The sequence below is a fragment of the Schistocerca nitens genome, chromosome 1 (assembly GCF_023898315.1).
Source record: "Schistocerca nitens isolate TAMUIC-IGC-003100 chromosome 1, iqSchNite1.1, whole genome shotgun sequence".
In the NCBI taxonomy this organism is placed as follows: domain Eukaryota; kingdom Metazoa; phylum Arthropoda; class Insecta; order Orthoptera; family Acrididae; genus Schistocerca; species Schistocerca nitens.
This window is the reverse complement of record NC_064614.1, coordinates 691701157-691724731: the sequence shown is the minus strand read 5'-3', so window position 1 is coordinate 691724731 and position 23575 is coordinate 691701157. Positions and strand designations below refer to the sequence as shown.

At 38.8% G+C, this 23575-nt stretch overlaps 2 protein-coding genes across 2 annotated transcripts in view; both read right to left on the bottom strand.

The window, feature by feature from the left end:
- LOC126259407 (ATP-binding cassette sub-family C member Sur) overlaps positions 1 to 23575 on the bottom strand; it is a 377896-nt gene that overhangs the window by 298005 nt on the left and 56316 nt on the right. The window lies entirely within an intron of this gene.
- Positions 17697 to 21865, bottom strand: LOC126259399 (EH domain-containing protein 3-like). The gene has a single exon (XM_049956174.1). It carries the CDS (start codon positions 21755 to 21757, stop codon positions 20144 to 20146), a length of 1614 nt encoding a protein of 537 aa, XP_049812131.1. The 5' UTR covers positions 21758 to 21865; the 3' UTR covers positions 17697 to 20143.

Here is a 23575-nt window from a genome sequence, read left to right as displayed (position 1 = left end):
CCAAAATAATGCTCAACATACTGTATTTATTTGTATTTTATGTGAAAGGCATGAAAAGGGTATGCAAAGGACAATTTAGGATTGTAAATAAATTTCCAGGGAGGGATTGTAAGGAATACGTAGGAACTTCATATGTAAAATTAGATACTTACAAGGTCTGTTCAAACCATTCTGGTACTTTGTCCATAAATTTTGTCTGCGCTTAACTTTTACTTATTGTGCATAGTCTCCTTTGATATACTCTCCTCCACAATTGATACACCACTCCCAACGCTGTTTTCACTTCTGGAATCAGTCTTGGTACGCCTCTTGTTGGATCACATGAAGCACCATCTGTGAATTTTCTTTTATCTCATCTAATATTGCAAATCTTTGTTCTTTCTATGGTGTTTTGAACATGATGAACCAATGCTTGAAAGTCAAAGAAAACTATCAACATGGCTTTGGCATTTGACGTGACCTGATCAGCTTTTTCTGCCCTTGGAGGACCTTTCCCAACCTATTTTGAAGGTTGAACCTTGGTCTCAACATCATAACCAAAAACCCATTTCTCTTCACCAGTTATGATTATCTTAAGGAACATCTCATTCTCATTTGAGCAATCTAGAAGCTTTTCACAGATTGCAAGGCAAAGGTGTTTCTTGTCTTGACTCATGAGCTGTGGGATGAACTTGGTGGTTACAAGATGCATTCCAAGATGCTGAGTCAGAATTTCATGACATGATGCTACTGAAATGTTACATTCTTGTGCAATCTCTCAGACAGATAGTCTCCGATTGGATCCACTGTTTCATTGACATTCCTGACATGAGTGTTGTCGGGAGACATCAAAGGGCGTCCTGAACAAGGGTAATCTTTAACTTCCGTCCAGCCATTTATAAACCGTGTGAACCATCCGTAACACCAAGTACAGCTTACGCACTCATCGCCTTTCCTTTTCATATCTTTTGTGACAGTATTAATAAATCCAATATACTGAGCATTATTTCAGTTTCTTTGCAGTGTAAGTAAAGTAAACATTGAAAATAAAAAGAAAATTCCACATAAGGATTTGATCCCTTGACCATCTCAGATTATTATTTTATACTCTTCCTGTCCTGCCAACCACTGCCTGCAAACCACTCTAACATAAATATGTCATGCCCCATCTGATCTGTGCCAAAACTGTTATTTTTGCTAAACACTTGGCCATCTGGAGTTTCCTGCTACTGTCACATTAATTTCTGGCCAAGCCCTCCATATCCCTTAAATCATGATGAAATCAGTGATGACGAGTAGGTGCGGTCCCCTTGTAAGCGTGTTAAAGACTGATTCGTTTGGCCTGGTGTGAAGTGAGACTGCTGACTGTTGCTTGCCAGCACTGCAAGACCAGTCGACGGATGATAAAAAATACTGAAAGGCCGTTACAATATTTCCACCTCAATCAGATCAGCTTGCTACCAGAGTCAGAAGGTTACTGGTGTAATCTTTCCACAATGAACTGAATCACTTGGTGGTTGAGGCAATCCCTCTGTCAGGCATAATGGTGAGAGGTCATTTGTACAAGTGTGGGTATTGTGTTTTGGCTGCCCAGTGTGCATCACTACTGATCACGGCCACCAATTCGAGTCTGTATTGTTCTCTGAGCTCTGCAACCTTTGTGGTATCAAGTAGTACCACACCACAGCCAACCATCTGCATGGCAATGGACTTGTGGAATGCTGGCATTGAAGACTCAATGCAGCACTTTCTTGGGGGCATCCTTACCCTGTGCCCTACTGGGTGTTCATTCTGCATTCAAAGACCTTCAAGGTCCAGTTGCAGAGATTTTATACGGTGAGCTGCTCAACCTACTGGCAGATGTTTTTTATCTCTCCAGTACAACCACTGGGCACTACAGAGTTACCAGCCCTAATTTTGCACAAATAAAACACTGTCAACTCAGTCCCACGGCACACCAGAAATTTTCAAACACAAGGCTCTAGCAGACTGCAAGGATGTTTTGTTACGAGACAATACAATCAGGCCAGCATGGCAGCTCCATATTCCGGACCACATCATGTACTGAAACAGGGAGACAATACATTTGACATACTGCTACAAAGGAGATCAGACACCATCTCTGTGCATTGTCTCAAATCCACCTGGATTTTGTGAAGTTCACCCAGTACAGATGATGCAATTGTCACTCAGACAGAAGACAACATGCAAGAAGAGAGGGATGATAATGCACCACCTCATTCATCACTGCCACAAGTGACACTTCTGCTGTCACAACTCAAGAACCTCAACACTGACCAGCAAACTCACTATGGCCGTATCCAATGACCTCCCACGTACTGCGGCCAGAATCACCTGGACTAAATGGGAGGGAGAGGCAGCACCATCACAGTGGTTCTTCACTGAAAATCGGTTCAGTTATGCTCTATCTAGCAACTGGCCACGGCATAGCTGGTCCTGCACAACTGTGCAAAAAACACGCGAGTGGCTGGGACTTTTGTTGGTCTCCCCTCCTGCCACTGCTCTGCACTGCAAGGGGAGGACACTTATCACCAATGACATGAAATAATAGACAAATAAAACTCTTTGGCAGCAACACTCGTTGACCCCCCCTGCAAGAAAGTATACCTACTGTGAATGATTGTATTGTATGCACGCAATCTTTCTGTACATTCCCTTGTTAATAATAAATTCGTGTTAAAATCATTCACTAACATCCAGCTTCATTGCACTAGTCTCTGGCACCGGGAGTCCTGTAAATACTTTCAAAATGGGTGCTCTTGTGTTCATGTTAACATTGTTCAGCTTCTGTTTGCAAACAACTCTCCACAATCTTTTTAAAAAAAACTCCTTCTTTCTTTAAAAAAAGTAAGATTACAAACAGTTTCGCATCATAAGAATGACAAGTTTTAAATTTACATTATATGTACCCCTGTATTTATGCCATAGGCACTCTTTCCAAGAATTAAATATTTGCTGTTGTTTGCTAGGTATATAGAAAATCATAAATGCAAGATATATCACTTTTTTTTTTTTAAGCATTACAAAGACACCTTAGAGGAAAAGGGAAATAATTTTGAAATTTGAAGAAGATAGCCAAGAAAGCAAAGAGAGCAACAAAGCTGTATCAAAGTGTTGAACAATACTACTAACAATGAAACCAAATTCCTTTTCCCACCATGTATTGGTGTCAGTAGGAAAAGCTTAATATGTGAAGAAGGAAAATTCATAATACTAGAGACAAGGGAAATTTGAGACAGATAATTCTGCAATTTGCATACAAAATAGTTTTCTTGAGACCATATGAGAAAGGTATTTATTTAGTTATTTTTGCTTGTAACATGTAATATTATACGCATTGGTAAAGTCAAAACAAATGTTTGTATGTAACACTATTTGCACTCCAAAATACACTGATCAGGCAGAACATTATGACCACCTACATAATAGCCGGTATGTCCACATTTGGCATGGATAACAGCGGCTATCCATTGTGGTATGGAGGAAATGAGGCCATGGTATGCTGCTGAAAAGAGTTGGCACCACATCTGCTCACACAAATCACCTAATTCCCATAAATTCTGGGAGGGAAGCAATGAGCTCTGATGCCACAGTCAATCACATCCCAGATGTGTTTGATCAGGTTCATATCTGGCGAGTCGGGGGGCCAGGACATCAATTGGGACTTTCCACTGTGTTCCTCGAACCATTCCATCACACCCATGGGCTTGTGACATGGTGCTTTATCTTGCTGAAAAATGCCACTGCCATAGGGAAAAAGGATTGTCATAAAGGGCTGTACATGGTCTGCAACAAGTCTATGATACTCCTTGGCCATTGTGATGCCTTGTGCAAGCTCCACCAGCAGATGTCAACATAAATGTTCCCAAGAGCATAATGAAGCCACTGCCAGCATGCCTCCACCCTGCAGTACAGGTGTCAAGAAGCTGTTCCCCTGGAAGACAACAGATTCGTGCCCTCCCAACAGCATGATGAAGAAGGAATCGGGATTAATTAGACCAGGCAATGCTCTGCCACTGCGCCAACATCCACTGCCAATGGTCATGCGCCCATTACAGTCATAGCTGCCGATATCGTGTTGTTAACACTGGCACATGCACAAGTCGTTGGCTGTGGCAGCCCATTGTTAGGAGTGTTTGGTGCACTTTGTGTTCAGACACACTTGTACTCTGCCCAGCATTGAAGTCTGATGTTAGTATGCCACTTGACACAGTCACATCAATTACATATTTAGGTGTAACACTGCAGAGCAATATAAAATGGAACAAGCATGTATGTTTATTGGAAGAATTCTTGGAAAGCGTACCTCATTTACAAAGGAGACCAGGTATAGAACTCTAGTGAAATCCATCCTTGTGAGCTGCTTGAGTGTTTAGGATCCTCACCAGGTCAGTTTAAATGAAGACACTGAAGCAGTTCTCAGGCTTGTTGATAGATTTGTTACCAGCATATTCACTCAACATGTATTATAGAAATGCTCCATAACTCAACTAGGAATCCCTGGAGGGATTAAATTTAGAGAATCAGCATTTGCTTGTCTCACTAGAGAACAGTTCTACTGCTATCAATGTACATTTCACATAATGACCACGAAGACAAGATAAAGAAACAGAAATTGTACAGAGTCATATTGGCAGTCGCTTTTCCCTCACTCCATTCACAAGTGGAACAGGAAAGGGAATGATTAGTACTGGTATAAGGTACCCTTTGCCATGCACAGTATTGTGCTTTGAGAGAATACATGTAGATCTAGATACACTTTACACAATACTCTGGTTGCTTGCTTCTGCTGAACGGACACTTTATTTAGCTCTCCCCCAGAAAATAATTCCATAAGACAATGGGGAGTGAGACATGCAAAATAACAAACACACTTGTTTATATGGAAACAGAATGAATGAAATTTTCGGAGTTGCACTAATGTGAATTCTTCCTACAACATGTTCTTCATTTTTGTAACCTCCTGGCCTCAACCTTCACTCATCCCTGTCCTCTAACCCCTTCCCTGCTCCCACTCCAGCACTACACATTTCTTCTTTCCACAAACACATCTACTAGTCTTTCCCCCTCTTTATGTCTATCCTCTCCCCTCTCCCCATCCGCCCCTCCCCCATTTCCAGCACAGCGTCACAACTCTGCACCTAGCAGTCTACCCTGTGCCCATCACATCCCTGATTGCTCCCACAGCAGCATATCATCTTGTACCATCCCTACCCTGCTATCCCTCCTCCTCCCTGACCCGCCACTTGCCAGGCACTATGATTGATGAACTCTGGCACAGAGATGAAGCAGCATGGAATGACATTAATTGTATTTATCATCCAAGCTCAGTTCTACTCAGTGCCCAGTCAAGATACAACCATTTTTGTTGCCACAGGTGGCAGCTCTGTAGACTAAATTTCACTCCCTCTATACCCCAAAATAGCCCACAAATTTAACAAGTATTCTTTCTACTATTACTATATAACTAAAATTTGCTATTCTTCCTGGTGTTGCAATTCAAATGGTCAGTATTGTCGTTTAACATATTCTCAGCTATTCCTTTATTTTAACAGCTGGAAGTTCTCATACCAAAATCATAAAGTTCATAATTTACATTTGGTGCACTTTATGAATTCAGTTATGGTTTCTGTTATATGAGTGCAGTCTCCTTCGTGTATGTTTTGTATGTACAAAAAGAAAAAAAGGTACAAAAATGTTAAGTCTTGAATAAGATCTATTTTAACACTCGTATAAATGAAACTGTACAGGAGAATGTATGCATTTTAACTTTTGATTGATATGTTAAATACTTCCACCCCAAAATGACTAGCATACATTGGCGCAGCCAAGTCTTAAGAATATCACTTCACACAGTGAGATAATATGCTATTTCATATGTTGCAAGATGTCACCTCTGTTAGACAGTTTTCCCTTAAATCAGGATTACATAATGGTTCCATAACCACATTATGACTAGTGCCTCTTCTCAACCATCTCCTACAAAGCTAAAGTGCGCGTCATTTACAACGGCGGCCGAGTTTAGGATCGTTCTGCGCATCTGACGTCACAAAACACAGTCAGCCAATGAACAGAGGGCGACGTTGCCAGAGCTCGACTGCAGTGCAGAGCATGGACAAGTGTCTTCAGTTTTAGAAACATTCAGTTATAAATAAAGTAATTGAACAAAAGCAATGTCTTGATAGCAGACTTTCTTTTATTGAAAGTTTGGAAAAAGCATTATTTATACCAACTGCTTCATATTCTATTAATTCATTAATTAAACCTAGCAAGCAATAAGCCCCCTAATTCAGGCAATATCAAGGAAAGGTGTTTCCATCACTAACTGCTTTTTCGCAATAAAGAACAGCAGTAATTGTTTATTTCCTATTGTACTTCAACGAAATGTATTTAATAATCATACCATCAGTGTTTGTTGCTGTTTTGCGTGTATTATAAACTCCTCCGGGAGTTCTATTGGATGACGAGCTGCGTTAGCGTAATGGTTACAGTGTGTGGCTGCTGAGTGGAAGGTTCTGTGTTCAAATCTTGTTCGGTGCTTGATATTTTCTTTATTTAAAAACAATCTCGAAGTGTCTTACTTCATGAATTTTATTCGTTTGAATGTAATTTTTTGAAATTTCTAGTTGCAACTATAATCGACCATACAGAAAGTATATGCTATGGACTTTTACCTCTGCAAACTCTTCAAAATTTCGTGCAATGGTTTACTACATCTAATGCTGCACAATAACTCCACGGAACATCGAAACAAAATTAAGTCATTTATGGGGGGAAGGTAGCAGTCAAGAAGATGTGTAAAAACCAAATAGTTTTTGTGAAATCGAATGATAGTGTGTCAAAGCAGTCGGAAAAACCATGTGTCTGCACAGGCGAGCAGTGCAGTGATGACAAAATCGCGCACAGCGCGGAATGCGGGGAGCACGTCTCTGTAGCAGCGAAAGGGTTAATGCGGCCGTGGTGGCTTTACTTCATAAACTGCGCGCTTCCCCCTAAACGTAAGTTTGCCAACTATACTATGGTGCTGCTTTTCTTGGCGCGTGCAACTGGCAACGCAGCAATCTCCCGCGTCTGGGCGGGCACGCGTGAACCGCCAAGATAAAAGAATTGAACTATAGTGTTCCATTTACAATGAATCTGACATCAATGAGGCATTAAATTTTTAAATTTCCTTCTATGCTGAATAGATGCTGCTTACTCCACAATGAGCTTTCATGTAAGGCATCCAGGCTTTGAGAAGAGTAAAATCTGAACTTTCTCCCAATCGTGAACCCAATGGATTGAAATTACAGCTCATCACATATCCACAATAAGTCAAAAAAAGATATAACTCTCCTCTCTGTGCTCTAGCAGCTGTTTGTAGATTAAATTGCAATTTCCACGAACATGTGAGAACAAATAACATAGCCCACCTGGCCAGTCAGCTGCACGACAGTATCTTTGTAACTATTTTGATGTGAGAAAATACACTGGGTGAAAAAAAAATGCAACAGCCTCAAGGACAAGTGAGGTGACAGGTAGTTGATCACTGTAGAAGGCCAGTATTATTGCATGCAAACAGTCATGAAGGTGCCGAATGGCAATCTGTGATAGATTGTTCTAATTATCTCGTGGCTTTTGTTGCAATTCAGCAATAGTTCTTGCAGGCTCTGGAGAACGAGGAAGTTCCTGCTTCAATATGTCTCATACACGTTCATTTGGTGTGAGATTTCGTGACATTTCTGGCTAGGGCAGCTGTTGTACACCACAAAGAGCATGTTGTGTTGCTGCAGCCATATATGGACATGCACTGTCCTGCTGAAAAAGCACAATGCTAGATGTGACCGCAAGTTGTAACTAATGGAACCCCGCCCCCCCCCCCCCCTCCACGATGAAGCCTGGCATGGGATCTGTATGTAGCAGGCAAATGCGCTCTAGAATAGGCAGGTGACCAGGTCCATGCCATATACGTGTATTTCCATTACTCACATACAGAAACATGAAGGAGTCGACCGGTGAGTAGAAAGGTGTTATTTTGTCGGCAGTGATGAGAGTAGGTTCTCCGACCCCAGCACTGAAGACAAAAGAGCACCATTCCACTCTCCAGCAGACTCTTTCACATTACCAGAATAGCCACGAGTGGTAGAGTCAAAGCATCTGTGGTAGCCTGACCAGATTCACACGTGTTCGTAGTCCTGCTGCAAGTAGATGGTTCCCAATAATGCCTCACGACACATCAATCGCAACATGTCCCAGATTTCATCACCGGATGATTCTCAGTCGGCCACCACTGCCCACACAATGTGTCGATCTTGATGCGCATCTGTATTACACCGTCATCCAGAAACTGGTCTACAGGTGTGAAAATGTTCCACAGACCACCGTTAACAGCAATGACACACCACCCGTACACAGTGCCCAACATGTGCAGCAATTTGTCAACACATTCATCCAGCTTCCTGTGACTGAACCTGTTCAACAAGAGCACATACCATCATTGTACCCTATAATAAATGTTGCAAACATTTTTACTGCCTGCAGAGTCAAAACGGTGAGTGCACAGACAGGCCTCCTGAGTGCCCACTGATGACTGTGACAAATGAATTAGTTTGCTACAGCCCATGAGCAAACACATATTGCCCTGTTGCCACTGAATACAGTCATTGGCAGAATTGCATTTTTTTCCAGTGGTGTATATTGATAACACTAGCCTTTTCTAATTCAAGGAATAGATAACAGTGTACATGTTTCTGGCATATTTTTTATACTGTAATGTGTTACACTATACAATTACAATTTATTTATTTATTATCATAATATTGATAATTACACTGAGTTTAGGCTAAAAATTATATCTGTTGTATGATGAAATTTCTGGAAGAAAGTCCAATGGATAGTGGACAGTGCAGCTGAAGAATAGAAGCACTATATTTTCTGTTTAGAAGTCTATGAGGCAGTCTTGTTCAAATGTTGAGTTGTAATGTCTGACAATGTATTCTAATTAAAATAATATGAACTGTACATGGACTGAAAGTTATGTGAATACTGTCAGTACCATCTGTAAAAACATCTAAGCAATGTTATCTGTATGTCATGTTTGTAATACTTAATGAGATACTAACTGAAATAATTTGCCTTAAATAATGCGATTTTCTTTCCAACCCACATTCCTTAACAAGAAACTATGCAAATTTTGGTGTGTTGCATCATTGGCCATAGGTAACTGAAAGTAAATATTTTTGCCTTGTGGCTATGAGTTTTTCAATAATTTTAGTCATGTGGAGGATATTCTGGTTAAATTTCAGGAAAATATTTTGTCCAATAACACATGCCAACGCCTTAGTTTTTTTATATCACCCATAGTTTTTGAGCAATGCTTTTTATTATATAGTATAAAAATCTATGCTATACGGTAAATGGGGAAATTAATAAAATGCTTTGTTACAACATAAGTATCGTTTGTATTTACAGTAAGCGATTTAAAACAATGACATGTTAATAGAGGTTTAACTTGTCAGCTGGAATTGGTTTGTATTTTCTTTCTCTTTTTTCTTTGAAGCTTCTTTTGTAGTTTTTTCTACGATAAGTTGCTTGATGAACTTCTTGGTGAAGTGACCAACAGTAGTCCCTCATCATGTTGCTGTTCCAGCAGCCTTGGTAGTTTTTTTCCATCACTTTAATGTCCTGGTGAAAACGCTCTCCTTGCTCCTCACTAACATCTCCCATATTGTCCAGGAAGTAATCAAGGTGACTGTTCAAAAAGTGAACTTTCAGGCTCGTTAAACATCCTCAAATTTTAAACTCCTTTGACATTGTAGCTACAATAGAAACATATTCTGGGTCTTTTTCATGTCCTAAGAACTTTGTAACGACTTGCTTGAATGATGCCAATGCTTCTTTCTCATTTAAGGTCATTGTGGCTTCAAAGTTAACATCAAACATAAATTTTATAATGTCCAGTCCAACAAAGATGCCTTCTTTTAGTCCAGCTTCTGAAATGTATGGATACTTCCAGAGAATTCTTCAAATGGATGTTACTCTGCCATCTACCTTTCCCACAACCTGATTTATTTAGTCACTACACTTTAAGCGTTTCCTTAGTATGACGACTGCTGTGAGGTCATCAGAGCCACAGCAAAGCCTCACATCTGGCAATGTATCCCACCAATGACCAAGGCACAGCCTCACAACTAACACTGTGTGCCTGGTGGTGAAACATCATCACTGTGCACGTGGCAGTCTACATGTCAATGCCTCACGCCTTACGTCGTGTGCCCACCAGTGGCCATAGCAAAGCCTCACACCTAATGTCATGTGCCTGGTGGGGAAACATCCATCATTATGCATGCGGCAGTCAACATGTGCAACATATATCCAGACATTTAATGTTCGTGAAGATTCCCACTTATTATTCAGAGAATGTATAATCAAAAAGTAATAGGTCTTTCTATGTATTTTGGTGTGATGCATTAGATTAGTTAGTAACATAGATTGAATGTCTTGACACCAAGGCTTTCCTTCATTAGTCACATCACTGGTAAAATCTCATGATTATTGAAAATGTGATCTACTTGGCTAGACAATGGCCAGCTGAATGGATGAGGTGTAACGGATTTTTCATTTGTATTTATTTACCATTTGATTTGTTTCCTGGTGAACACTTTACCTTGTACAAATCAGGAATCCTCTTCCAAAAAATATCTTAAATGCTATTAGTACTAAACTAAACAATGTGACTCTATAGAATGCTGGTGTTTCTGACAAAGGCACAGATAAACAGTCAGCACTGCCATTCTACCATTTGTCAATCACAGCTTTCACAACAAGAAATGTTACCAGTTCTGCAAGATATCATCAGCGTATACTGTGGTCTGAGGTGATATAAAAAAGTTTACAAGTAGACAAACATAATTTTTCATTTTCCCTCCAGCCCATTTTGACACAAATGGGAATGAGTTCCAAACGGATGTCTTGAAACATTACACAGAAAGTTGAAACAAAATAAAGTTGGCTTAAATAAGAGTAATGGACAGGAGGAGAAGTCAATTAAAGTTGTCCTTTTTTTTTTATTGTATGTAACTACTGTCTGGCATGGGATGTTAAGAGAACCTTTTGCCACACAATCGAATCACACTGTGGAATGAGATTTTTCACTCTGCAGCGGAGTGTGCGCTGATATGAAACTTCCTGGCAGATTAAAACTGAGTGCCCGACCGAGACTCGAACTCGGGACCTTTGCCTTTCGCGGGCAAGTGCTCTACCATCTGAGCTACCGAAGCACGACTCACGCCCGGTCCTCACAGCTTTACTTCTGCCAGTATCTCGTCTCCTACCTTCCAAACTTTACAGAAGCTCTCCTGCAAACCATGCAGAACTAGCACTCCTGAAAGAAAGGATATTGCGGAGACGTGGCTTAGCCACAGCCTGGGGGATGTTTCCAGAATGAGATTTTCACTCTGCAGCGGAGTGTGCGCTGATATGAAACTTCCTGGCAGATTAAAACTGTGTGCCCGACCGAGACTCGAACTCGGGACCTTTACCTTTCGCGGGCATTGCACCTTTGCACCTTCACAGTCAAATGTCCAAAGTAAAGTGGAAACGACTGTAACAAATTGATTGTAAATATCTGATGTATTAAAGATCATGCTTTTATTACTGACTGTTGATGATTTTCAAATGCTGGAACTATAATAATGAGATTATATTTTAAAGTATTGACAAATTGGTGTTCGAGCCAAGAGTCACTTTGGGGGGATGTCTCTTAGGAGAACTCAATTTTCAGTTGATCACTACTGCTGCTGCAAATACATGCACAACCCATACTAACACAAACTGTGTTGACTTGGTAATGGTCACTGGGTAACAGCATGTATCAGTTCACACGTGGTGAGTGGATGTACTTCACCATTTTTTGCACAAAATGCTTCAATACTTTTCAATGAAATGAACCCTATTCTCATCTGCTACAAGAAAAGCATCAGTGCAATCAAGTTACAATACATGTGAAGCCCAATAAAACAACCTAACATCGAAAGCAAATAAAGTCTCATTACAATTACCAATAGGTTCGCAATCACTCTTAGTAATATACAGTAAAAAATATTTCCTAGACTTTAATGGTTGAACATCATAGGCACCTCCAATACTACCAAAAAGCCACAATATGCTTTCCCTAACAGCACCTACATGTTTCAGCACATTTAACTTCAAGATACTTATGTAAATGTGTTTTGTTCCTTGATGTGTATTTCTCTTTCACAATAACATAATCTCCTAAAGACAAATGCTCAGTAACGCTATCAGCAAAACACTGCTTACCACCAACATTGTCACTATCAACTATGATGAAAAAACTGTGTCCCACTCTTTTATACCTATGTGGACAGCTGACGCCATTTGCAGGACCAGTTGCGCAATTGTTGGAACATGTCCAAGCCGGTCAGGTATGTCACAGCCGACTGTCTGCTAATATAGCGGACTCAGCAGACAAGCAACACCAGATTCTGCTGATGAGTCACAAACAAGGACCACCTGCAGGTCTGATACATTCCGGTTGGTGCTGTCACCTAGTGACCATCAGCATAAAGGAAAACCTTGTTAATAGAGCTTGGTAATACTTATCACTAGACATATGAACCAAGTCAACACAGAGTTTGGGATCTGCACCATGTTGCATTAAAGGAAAGCATCCAAGCAGTTCCGAGGGGGACTGCTAGACTTGTTACTGATAGCTTTGAACAAAATATAAGTATTATGGAGATGCTTTGGTAACTCAAATGGGAATCACCGGAGGGACAGCAAAATTCTTTTTGAGGAGCACTTTTGAGAAAATTTAGGGAACTAGCATTTGAGGCTGACGTCAAAACAATTCTACTGTCACCAACATACAATTCACATTAAGAGCTGTGAAGATAAGATGAGCGATATTGAGGCTCGTACAAAGGCATACAGAAATAATTTTTCCCTCGCTCTGTGAGTGAAACAGGAAAGAATATGAGAAGTAGTGGTACAAGGTACACTCAGCCAAACACCATATGGTGGCTTGCACAGTATGTATGTAGATGCAGATGCAGACCTTATGTTTCAGCTGAGACACGGTAATACTATGCAGCAAGAACTTTCCTGTCTCCCTTTGCTCTTTATTCTAAAGACATCAATCACATGAATGACTTCATTTTGCTCTTATACTGTCACACAATCTTTGGGGAGTACATTTTACTACATTCAGAAACAATCAAGGCATAATTTGTTTTCATTTTTCCTGGAGGAAGGAGATTGTCATGTTACTGGTGGAATCAATCCGACATGCAACTGATGCTCTAATTCATACAAAAAACGTTTCATGGGCACCTCTACTGCAGATGATGAGTGAATCCTCTGTTGCTATTAATACTATACTGATAATTTTGTGTTACACAGTACATGATACTGTAGGGTTTACCAGTGTTGGGGCTGAGTAGGTGGTAGCAGGTGGGAGCTTATGGCAGGTTTTGCAGCATGGACTATTAAGCGGATAAGAACCTTGGAACAGGCATAATGGTTTGAGAATGTCGTAAAGTTTGACTAGGATGTAACAGGGATTAGGAGAGCAATGGAATGTTGCATGGTGTGTTGAGGATATAAGGAAGAGAGTATCTCATTTCAAGTTTTGACTTGAAGTCATAGCCCTGATGAAAATTATTATGGCAATCAAGACCCAGGAGGAACTGGATATCAATAGATAATTCTGAGACTTTTGGAGTAGGAACAATATTACAAAGGAGTGTTTAATATAAGTGTTCAGGGATTCAGCAGTGGAGCAGATACATTTTCTAAAGATGACTATTCTGCATAGAAGGAAGATTTAGATGTCGAACGGGTGAGAGCTACCAAGGCTTTCTCAATCCAAGCCCTGGGAAAAAAAAAATCTCCCTGATATCCACCTCACACTATCCATTGTAGGATTCAGTTGCTCTTCAAGTCAAACTGTTATCCCTAACCCAGTGTTCCTACCTGTACAATTATCCCCACTATAAAATCCACCCAATGCACCAACCCACTACCACCTAATTCCACCCCCTTCACTACTAAACCCTACAATATCCAAATCAGAGCAATCTGTTGAATCACACAGGTTGTTTATCTACTAAATTGTGTCCACTGCACAATGTTTTATATAGGCATGACAGTCACTAAACTGGCTAAGCATGTGAATAGGCATAGAAGAACTGTCTGCCTTAGGTACACCTGGTACCCAGTTGCTGTACAGGCTTTACACCACAACAAAAGGGACCCAAATGCTTATCACACTGCATGAGCTATTTGGATCCTGCCCCCAATACGAGTTTCCCTAACTCCAGGGATGGGAACTTGCCCTCCAACAGATCTTTGCATCTCAACACCATCCTGGACTTAATGTCCACCAACACTCCCCCGTGCTCTTTTTCATTACGTAACTCATTTATTTTCTTTATTTCTTTTTCCTAAGTCCTAATTGTTAACTGCAATATTCATCTCTCTTCCCCCTAACCTTTCTTTACTTCTATCTCTGCTGCGTCTCTGGACTGAAGCTTGTTTACCAGGTGCCATCTTTGACCCACTCTCTCTGATGCCCCCCCCCCCCCCCCCAATCCTATTCATCTTTGTCTACCCTCATAATCAATACAGGTGGACCCTTCTCATTTTGGGGTCTGAGTGACCTGTCCTTCATTCTTAACATTCCACAAACTACCACTCTCTCCTCGTATCATGTCTCTCAAAAATAAAACAAAAGTTGCAATTAAGACTTTACCATTTATCACTGAGCACAGAATTATCTTAAGTCACAAAATTATGATGTTAAAATCTTTACGCAAAATATGCTGCACGAGTACTTTTTCGAGTCACTGAAGATGTTTTTCAATAAATTTAAGAGATATTCACATGACAGAATATAGATATCGTTTACAGAGTTACACATACACCTAAAAATTACCATTATAGTGCCCTTCTCGGTATTTGTGTTATGATACGGCGCACAAAATTCAGTAGGCAGGACTGTAGGTAGGCTAAGTGTTTTACTCTTAACCACATGAACAACTTCATATATACTAGTTAAAACTGTGAGGAGAATAAAAATATGAAATGCAGACTGAAATTATCTCAGTTGCATCTAAGAATTATGGAAATTCGTATGATGTACACGCTCTCAGTCATTGTGTACCAAGTACCGTCGAGCTGACTGCAGTGATGAGTCACTACTGGACAAAATAATTAAGTGTAATATTTCACAAAGCACAAAAACTCCCCTCTTCCATGTATCATGGACTTTGCCACAGTGGTATGGCTTGAGCACCTCAATGAAACAATGTAATTTTACACGGAGACCAAGAATTGACTACACTAAGTTAGTTCATGTGGACGGAGTTTGTAGCCTAGTTATAAAGAGTTGAAGGATAGACCATGGTGGACAGCTGCAGGATAACAGTCTTTGGACTGAAGACCATGTTATCATCATAAAGAGGTACCACGGTCAGCAACTAAGGCAGATACTAAATTCTGTGTAATATTTAAAAATAAATTTTCTACTGTTATTTGTAGTACTGCTGCAACTCTGCTCTAATTGTGGAGAAACCTCATAACCGTATTGCTATAACTTTTCAGCTGCATTGAAGAGAATTGCCATTCTGGTGGCTGAAATAGTAATAGCATATTTATACTTGGCAATTTGTTTTCCAAGTAATTTTAATTTTTTCCAAGATGATTGTAACTTATTTATCTCTGCCTACGATTTTCTTATGAAATCTACTGAATGTGTTTTCATTCATACTACCTATGTATGAATCATTCAAGCAAATTTACCATATCTCACATTCAATTTTGATTCAGATCTTTTCAGTCATGTGGAAGACTGCCACTAATGACAGGACCTCAGTCTGACTAGTACGGGAGATGAATACGTCCTCAGCACAAGGAAAGCTTTTGCCTAGACTTCATGATATTTTTAACAGGATCTCACTATTCTAGTGTAATATACACACCAATTATGTGCACTATTTTGAGAAAGAGGTAAAGACTACCCATATTTTTAACTTTCTGATCTTTGGATGATAAGAACATGTAAGATTTTAGTTTCTTTATTCTTTAATGGAGAATAATTTGTTTATACTGGGCAAAAACTCTTACATTTGCTCAGGCATCAAACCTGCTGTGAAATTAATACTAGAATGTATGTAGTCTTGCTATTATGAGCAGGTGTCTGGAGGGAGACCATGACTACAATCCAGTGAAAGTGTGCTAGCATTAAAATTAGAAAGATAGAAACTGCATGTGGCCAACAACAAAGTATTTCTACGAGCACATTCTAATATGATTGCAGATTTTTGAAGAATCATTTACTAGGAAGAGTTTAAGAAGGTATTAGAAAATTCCCCTAAGGTATGCATGTCCTTTTAAGTTTATGCAGTGAAAAATATGTTAGCAATCCTCTTCCATTTCTAGAAAAACTAGAATTAATGCATGCAATATTCTTTTATCATTTTACTGCATAAGGTCCTAGCTAAATGTCAGAGCTAAACATTTTATAGAATGATGTTACTCCTACCCATTAGAAGTGGTCTTTATGTGAACAAGTTAATAGTACATAAATAACTCTGAAAAGAATAACACATTAATCAAATTGAAACTTATTGCATTTTTTTAAATGGTGTCCCAAACTAATATCAAGAGCATTACGCAACCCATACAATGACAAAGTTACTGGTTATCAAATGTCAGTTACAATTACACCACGGAAGATTGTGTAACTCTGAGAACAATTGACAGCTGAACAACGAAAGATCAGAGATAACAGCCTATTCTGGTACTGTCAACTTTGAAGTTACATTAATGTACATGCTTCTGGGTGAAAGTGAGCACACATTTCTAACGAACAAAAGACAGAAATGGTAATTCTGGACACACCACATCTGTACTTGTCTGCACTGACAAAAGGTTTAGTTATGGCTGCGAGGTTTCAACCCAACATTTTAAAACGTGTAATGTCTAATGACAAACAGCTGTGTACCTTGAAGTAGTGCAACTGCATTTACCTTTAACTAATATATCAGTTACTGTGCACTCACTCTTTTGTTGTGTAGCCCCACCAAACTGTAGAAAAAGCACCAAAAATTGCTTACACCCATCTTTCAAATTTTTATGTTATTGGATTAAGGCAGCTATTATGAAGATGTTCTTCAAATCCTTGCCTCTATATTCAATACATCATCAGTGTCCACTGCTCTCCAAGATCCATGCATTCTTGCTGTTATAAAACATATTAGAAAATTCCCAAACACACTGACAACTGGTTTTCTGAGGATACTAAATAAAAAACATGTAATATTTTGCAGATTTACTGGATATACTATTTGCAGAGAAAAGTTATGTGAAAATAACTTCTGCTTCAAGAACTGAGATATGAAACCCCACCAATTCTGAAGAAATTTCTGTTTCCAGTTACCACAGTAACAACAGTATTTACAGAAACAATCTGTACACGAATACCACATTGCTCCAATAAATTTACAAGTTGTTACATATACCTCTCCAGAATTCTATTACAATGAAGCTTCTTTAATTCAGCACATTCATTTGTTAATATCAACTAATACACTTCTCTCCATGTATAAACTGTAGTTTTTGTAGTACTTTGTTACAAACACTACGATAGTATCAAAAGAAATGCTAATGAGCAAATAGGATAGCATTAAAACATAGTATTAAATAAATAAATAATTTATTTAGAATAAATTTTACAATCTTTGGCTTAATGTCTCAAATGATCATACAAAATACAGGAGATTCAATATTTTGTGCTTTCGTACCACAATTACACAAAAGCTAATGTGAAGAAATCTTCAGCAATGGATGATGATTGGTTTTGTTGGGCACACAATTGCGCTGTCATCAGCGCCCATCTTTAGCAATGGATTCACATACTACAATGTTCCAATCATTGTATTACATTCTTCATAATACCTATGAATCTATGAAACAAACACACACACACACACACACACACACACACACACACACAGTGATCACCATAAATGTATCAAATTTTATTGACTATAATGCAAACAACAGGTATTCAGAAGATGTGATCATACTTCATATATACAAAAGTATCACCAACACAAAAATGCCAGTGCAACACAAAATTTAAAAACTGTGTTGGAAAGTACTACATCAGGCCTGGTAGGCCAAATATATGATAACATTCATAGTATGGTAGGTCGAGTGATTTTCATAAGAAAGGGCAACCGCAGTATCTTTTCTATCTATCTATTTTGTTACTGCAACAGGTCCAGATGCTACAGTTTCACAGATTGAGTTTTGGCGAAACTAATATGATAAAATGTAACTAAAAATACAATCACTACTATCAACTGCTGTCTACAACATTACTGAACTATCACATAATCGGTAGCCCTCATATTTGAAAAATGGGCTACAGATATGCATGAAGTATGTTGGAACACCTATCTAACATGACCAAAATATTTGCTAAAACTCAATAAAATGATATTTAAAGAGTAGGCCTATTTGCTAGCAACACAAATACAGAAGACACACTGTTAAAAAATTACTAAAAGATATCAGGTTCTGACAATCTAAAGACAATTCCAGTATGATTAGTAAACAACCATCCTGCCTTTATAGCAGTACCAGTACTTAATGTGACAGTTCATTCACACACACACACACACACACACACACACACACACACACACACACAGTCAGTTCAGTTATGTATAATTATAATATGCACAGTTTGCGAGAAGTCAGAACTGCTCCAAATTTCAACGTTTTTCTTTACAAAATGATGCTCCAGTAAATTTTACTATAGCCCATACAACATATCAAATGTACAACAACTCTGCAAATATTATATTCAAATGTTTATCACACCAAATTTAGCTTCATAAGTGGGGCAATATTATGTTGTGACGGAAACAATATATAAAACGGATTATGAATTCCTCATCTTGACGGATTGTCTTAATGTGTCTAGATTAGCAATACTAGTTTGCTAAGAACATTTTAAGACAGCATCACTTACATGCCAATGAATTATGTGGTAATTCACATAGTTCTTAGAAAAGAAGGTTTCTGAGAAATAACTGAGAAAGCATGGCAGCCTAAAACATGAGCAGAACAACACATTGCAAACTTTTACCTCTCATTCTCTCTAGCTATTAAAAAAAAGCGCAGGTACTTTTTGGCTGTCCATTGCTCGCTATATCAAGGATGTCACCACTTACGCCAATAGCTCATTCAAGAGTCTGCACATTGACTCTTGTTTCGTACTTTTAGCACACTCTTTAAAAAAGTACCAACCCTGCAGCCTTCTTTTTTAAACTTATTTATCACTGAGATTCCTGTAAATTTTGCTTTGGTAATACACTTTATTCTGAGCAGTTCTTTACGACTAAATATATCTATCAGTCAACAATATTCTTCTAAAAATATTTACAATAATGCGTAACATATACCTCAAAAGGCTAATACAATAACTCGTCATGGTATAGTGACATTAAGAGAATACACAATAATCTTCATAATTATGAATAACAAAAATATAATTTGTAAAAAACATAACAAGAGAAATATTATTTACTCAGAATTTTACCAGTACACTGGCAAGCTACAAGTTATATCAAATAATGGAAATAAGCATATATATTCTTATAGGAAGTGCACCAGTGAACAGAAATTTTTACAAATTTACTAATTAAACATAAGTTTCACTCATTCTTCACATAGACAGTACTCATTATGGCTTGTCTAATGCTTTAAGTATCACCAGATCACAGCACTCTGTTAATGATGGAGCACATACTCTTTTTACAAAACTAAGCTGTACACCTGTTTAAAAATCCTTTTTGCACCCATATTAAATCTTTCCAAATGAAATGTCAGAGTGCTGACTCAGTCTCAGACCACTGAGTTTTCATTATGGGAACTAAAGCACAATATCTGCTAGCAGAGTGTAACTTTTGTATTTTCCTTGACAAGTTTTTGGTGCCCGTCATTAAAGTTTCTTTAAAACTTATGCAAAACTATAAAACAGCTTAGAACATTGTTGATGTGTACCTTTGATATTGAGAGAGTGTGTTTACGACAACCAATGCAATTAAACTGCTGTATTTACATGCACAGAGACTCAGTTGAAGCTCCTCTTTGAAGGTGGCACTAGATGACTTGGGAGTTCTGATGGCAGATCATGACCATCCACTTTAATGGCAATTAAATGCATTGCAAGGGCAAATTCATCTGAATCTAATGCACCATCTTTATCAATGTCCGACAGTTTCCATATTTTTGAAAGAACTGAATTTGGCAATTTGGATTTCACCATTTCAGTTTTTGCTTTTGCTCCTGTAACTTTACCATCCACAGGACTTAATGATTCAAATATTTGGTCATACTTATACCTATCTTTATTAACAATCCAGTCAGGCTCGCCTGCTCCAGCATCCACTCCTTCACCCTTTCTGTAGCCAAACGGTGTCACTGTGTCCTCCAAACCTTCCAGAGCTCCATTCTCAACAGGTTTCTCAGATATATGATTGTGTAGTTGCTCTTCTTGAGGAATCATTGCCATCAGCCTTGATATATCTTGAGCAAGCATTTTATTTACATTATCTATCAAATTGTGTTTCAGTGACTGAAATTTACTGAAATCTTGATGAGCAAGATTTTCTTGCATCCTTTTAATGTCAGGAAAATCCCCTGGTGAAATCTGGTGCTCCCTTTGTAAACGTTCATAGATCTGATTCAAATTTTTAATTAGATCTTTTTTCTTGCTGTCTTTACCAAAAACTGGTGGCATTTCCTTTTTGAGCTCACTAATAATATACGCGTGAACAATGGCTAGCCGAGCCCTTTTGATAAGATCATTAAGCTTCCTTAGAGCAGCATTTCTTGGCAGTGATTGAATGTCAAGAAATAAATCTCTTTCTTCATCTTCAAATAGTCTTCTGTTTACGTCATATCTCAGTGGCTGATCCCAGAATGAGCCAATATACACTCTTGCTACTTCAGGCGTTTGTAAGACCTTTCCCAACGACCACATCAAGGCACCATAAACCCTCATTAATTGTTGATGGTCAACCATATCAGCTTTATTAAGGACTATTCTAATTTTGTCATCATGTCCACGCAAGGCTTCAATAGACCTCCTAAATTCATCTGAAATATCTAATTTATGAGCATCAAAAAGAAGAATTATGCGATCGACACGCTCTGCAAACCATTCTAAAACACCTGTGATATCATAGCCTCTATCAACATGCTGTTTCTCACCAGACAATATTCCAGGCGTGTCTACAAGTGAAATGCCTTCAAGTACAGGACTGTTTAACATAGAACACTGAAATCTGTTAAGAAACGCATTACCAAATTTCGTCAGTGGACGAAATTGTTTCTTTGGATCAACAACAAGTGCGTTTCCAGGAATAACACCATCCGTTTCTCCATGCATGACAGCTATAAATCTGTCAGTCGTTGGTTCGGGTCCAATACGTATACCCGGAAAATCACGTTCCAGGAGATATCTGATAAAAGTAGTTTTACCTGTCGAATACTGACCAACAAGCAGTATCATGGGTTTGGCATCGAAGTCCGGATCATCCAACTGAGGTGAATGAAAATCGTGGAAATGGTACTGCTGTTCTAGTGGTAATAGCTTCGTTTTATAAATTTTCTTGAGCCCTTCTGCAACAGTTTCAAACACTTCTTGTGTCTTACAATCATTCTTACTGAGCCAACTAAACATTTTCTTTTTCACGCGCGAATACGGCACGCAACACAAAATTTCACTATTCCCTGTCACTTTGACCACCTTCCTTTCACGACTGATGTGTCAGAAACACGATAGGTTGTGGTCACAGAACTTCCAACTACACGCAAAGATTTTATGCACGATGAGCAGGCCTGCCAACACAAGCTGTTACTCGGCGCGCTGTACAGATGACAGCACTAGCCAGTGCTATGGCAGTTGCCGTTAAATATGTTAAGCGTTCAAAATAACGGTGCTAATTAATTTTCGTGATACAACTAGAACTAGGCGATTTCGGTTAACATAAATAGAACTACACTTAGTTTGGATTGCACCGAAAACAACGATGAATGAAGATGGAAATTTTATTGTAACGCATCGAGCATTCGCCGTTTTCACGTGTAATCTTCCATAATACCCCTTATGAAAACACTGAATGCTCTATTCTGTAATACATTGGATAGTGAAAACATTACTGAAGTACAGTGGAGACCTCTGCGCTCGTCTACGGCGACTTGTCGATAACGTAAGATCACACTCACCGCATAGAAGCAACCGGTGTTTTGAAGTACTTTTAGCTGCACCCTAGCTATTGATTCCAATTTTACTGGTCACTGCTATTAAATACTTAGCCAACTGTACGGAACTTACACTATACCTGTAGCGTATTTCTTATTATTATACAGATTTAGTTTACGTGAACTGTCCCCTGTTCAATGCAATGCTGCTTCCTGTAACATATTATCTCCCACGAAAAAGAAGATGAAAATTATTCTTATCCTTAAGAAACTGAAAACAGAATCTGAATAGAGCCCCAGCGTACAGTGTTAACAGTCTTACTTTTAACCCAGTACGCCGTGGCTCTCATACACACAATAATTATTCTGATAATTGTCGAATGCATTCGTTGTGTTCATAGCGTCTATATTCTAATATATTTTGACCTCCCAGGAAGCTGCTAATCCCTAAAGCTTCTATAACAGTTTCAAAAATAGGGAAATGACAGGTTAAAGGCGCTGCAGTCTAGAACCGCAAGACCGCTACGGTCGCAGGTTCGAATCCTGCCTCGGGCATGGATGTTTGTGATGTCCTTAGGTTAGTTAGGTTTAACTAGTTCTAAGTTCTAGGGGACTAATGACCTCAGCAGTTGAGTCCCATAGTGCTCAGAGCCATTTTTTCGGGAAATGACATCATTACATTAAAAACACCTCATGGCTCCATATGTTGATCAGTATATCGGATGGACAAAAATTAGACACGCTTAATTTTGCTGTCAAGACAAATGACATGTAACATATGTAGAAAATGTCATAAAACTCGTTGAAATTCTTGGTAGTAAGTGCTGCTAATAGCTGCATTCCACTTCTTTCTTGCTAGAGGAAATAAATCACGTATTGAAAATCAATAATATTGCAATGCAGAGGCAACAGTAATCGAGTATTTCGATATACATCAACGAAAATGGACTGAACTATGGTATACAATATCACAATAGAATGATGCATAAAGTCGTCGATGTGGGAGTGCACAGTTCAAGAGGCTGTTGTCACTAGATAATACTCACAAAGACTGGGCATTTGTTCGGAGCACGATAGCAAAACTAATTGGCAAAGAAAGAGGATCGCCAAAATGTTTTACAAATCACTGGCTAAAGTAAATCAAAATCAAAAGAAATAAAGAGGCAAAAGAAATGATTGACAGAGAATGTGGGATACGTTAGAGACTGAAAGGGTAGTTATCCAATTACCCTCAAAATGTATGGGAATGTTTGAACAAAAGTTAGCTTAATTGAAGAACGTACATAGTCGTACATTT

Bases quoted from the DNA above. Each gene is read 5' to 3' on its own strand.
- LOC126259399 (XM_049956174.1), bottom strand. From the start codon at position 21,757: ATGTTTAGTTGGCTCAGTAAGAATGATTGTAAGACACAAGAAGTGTTT.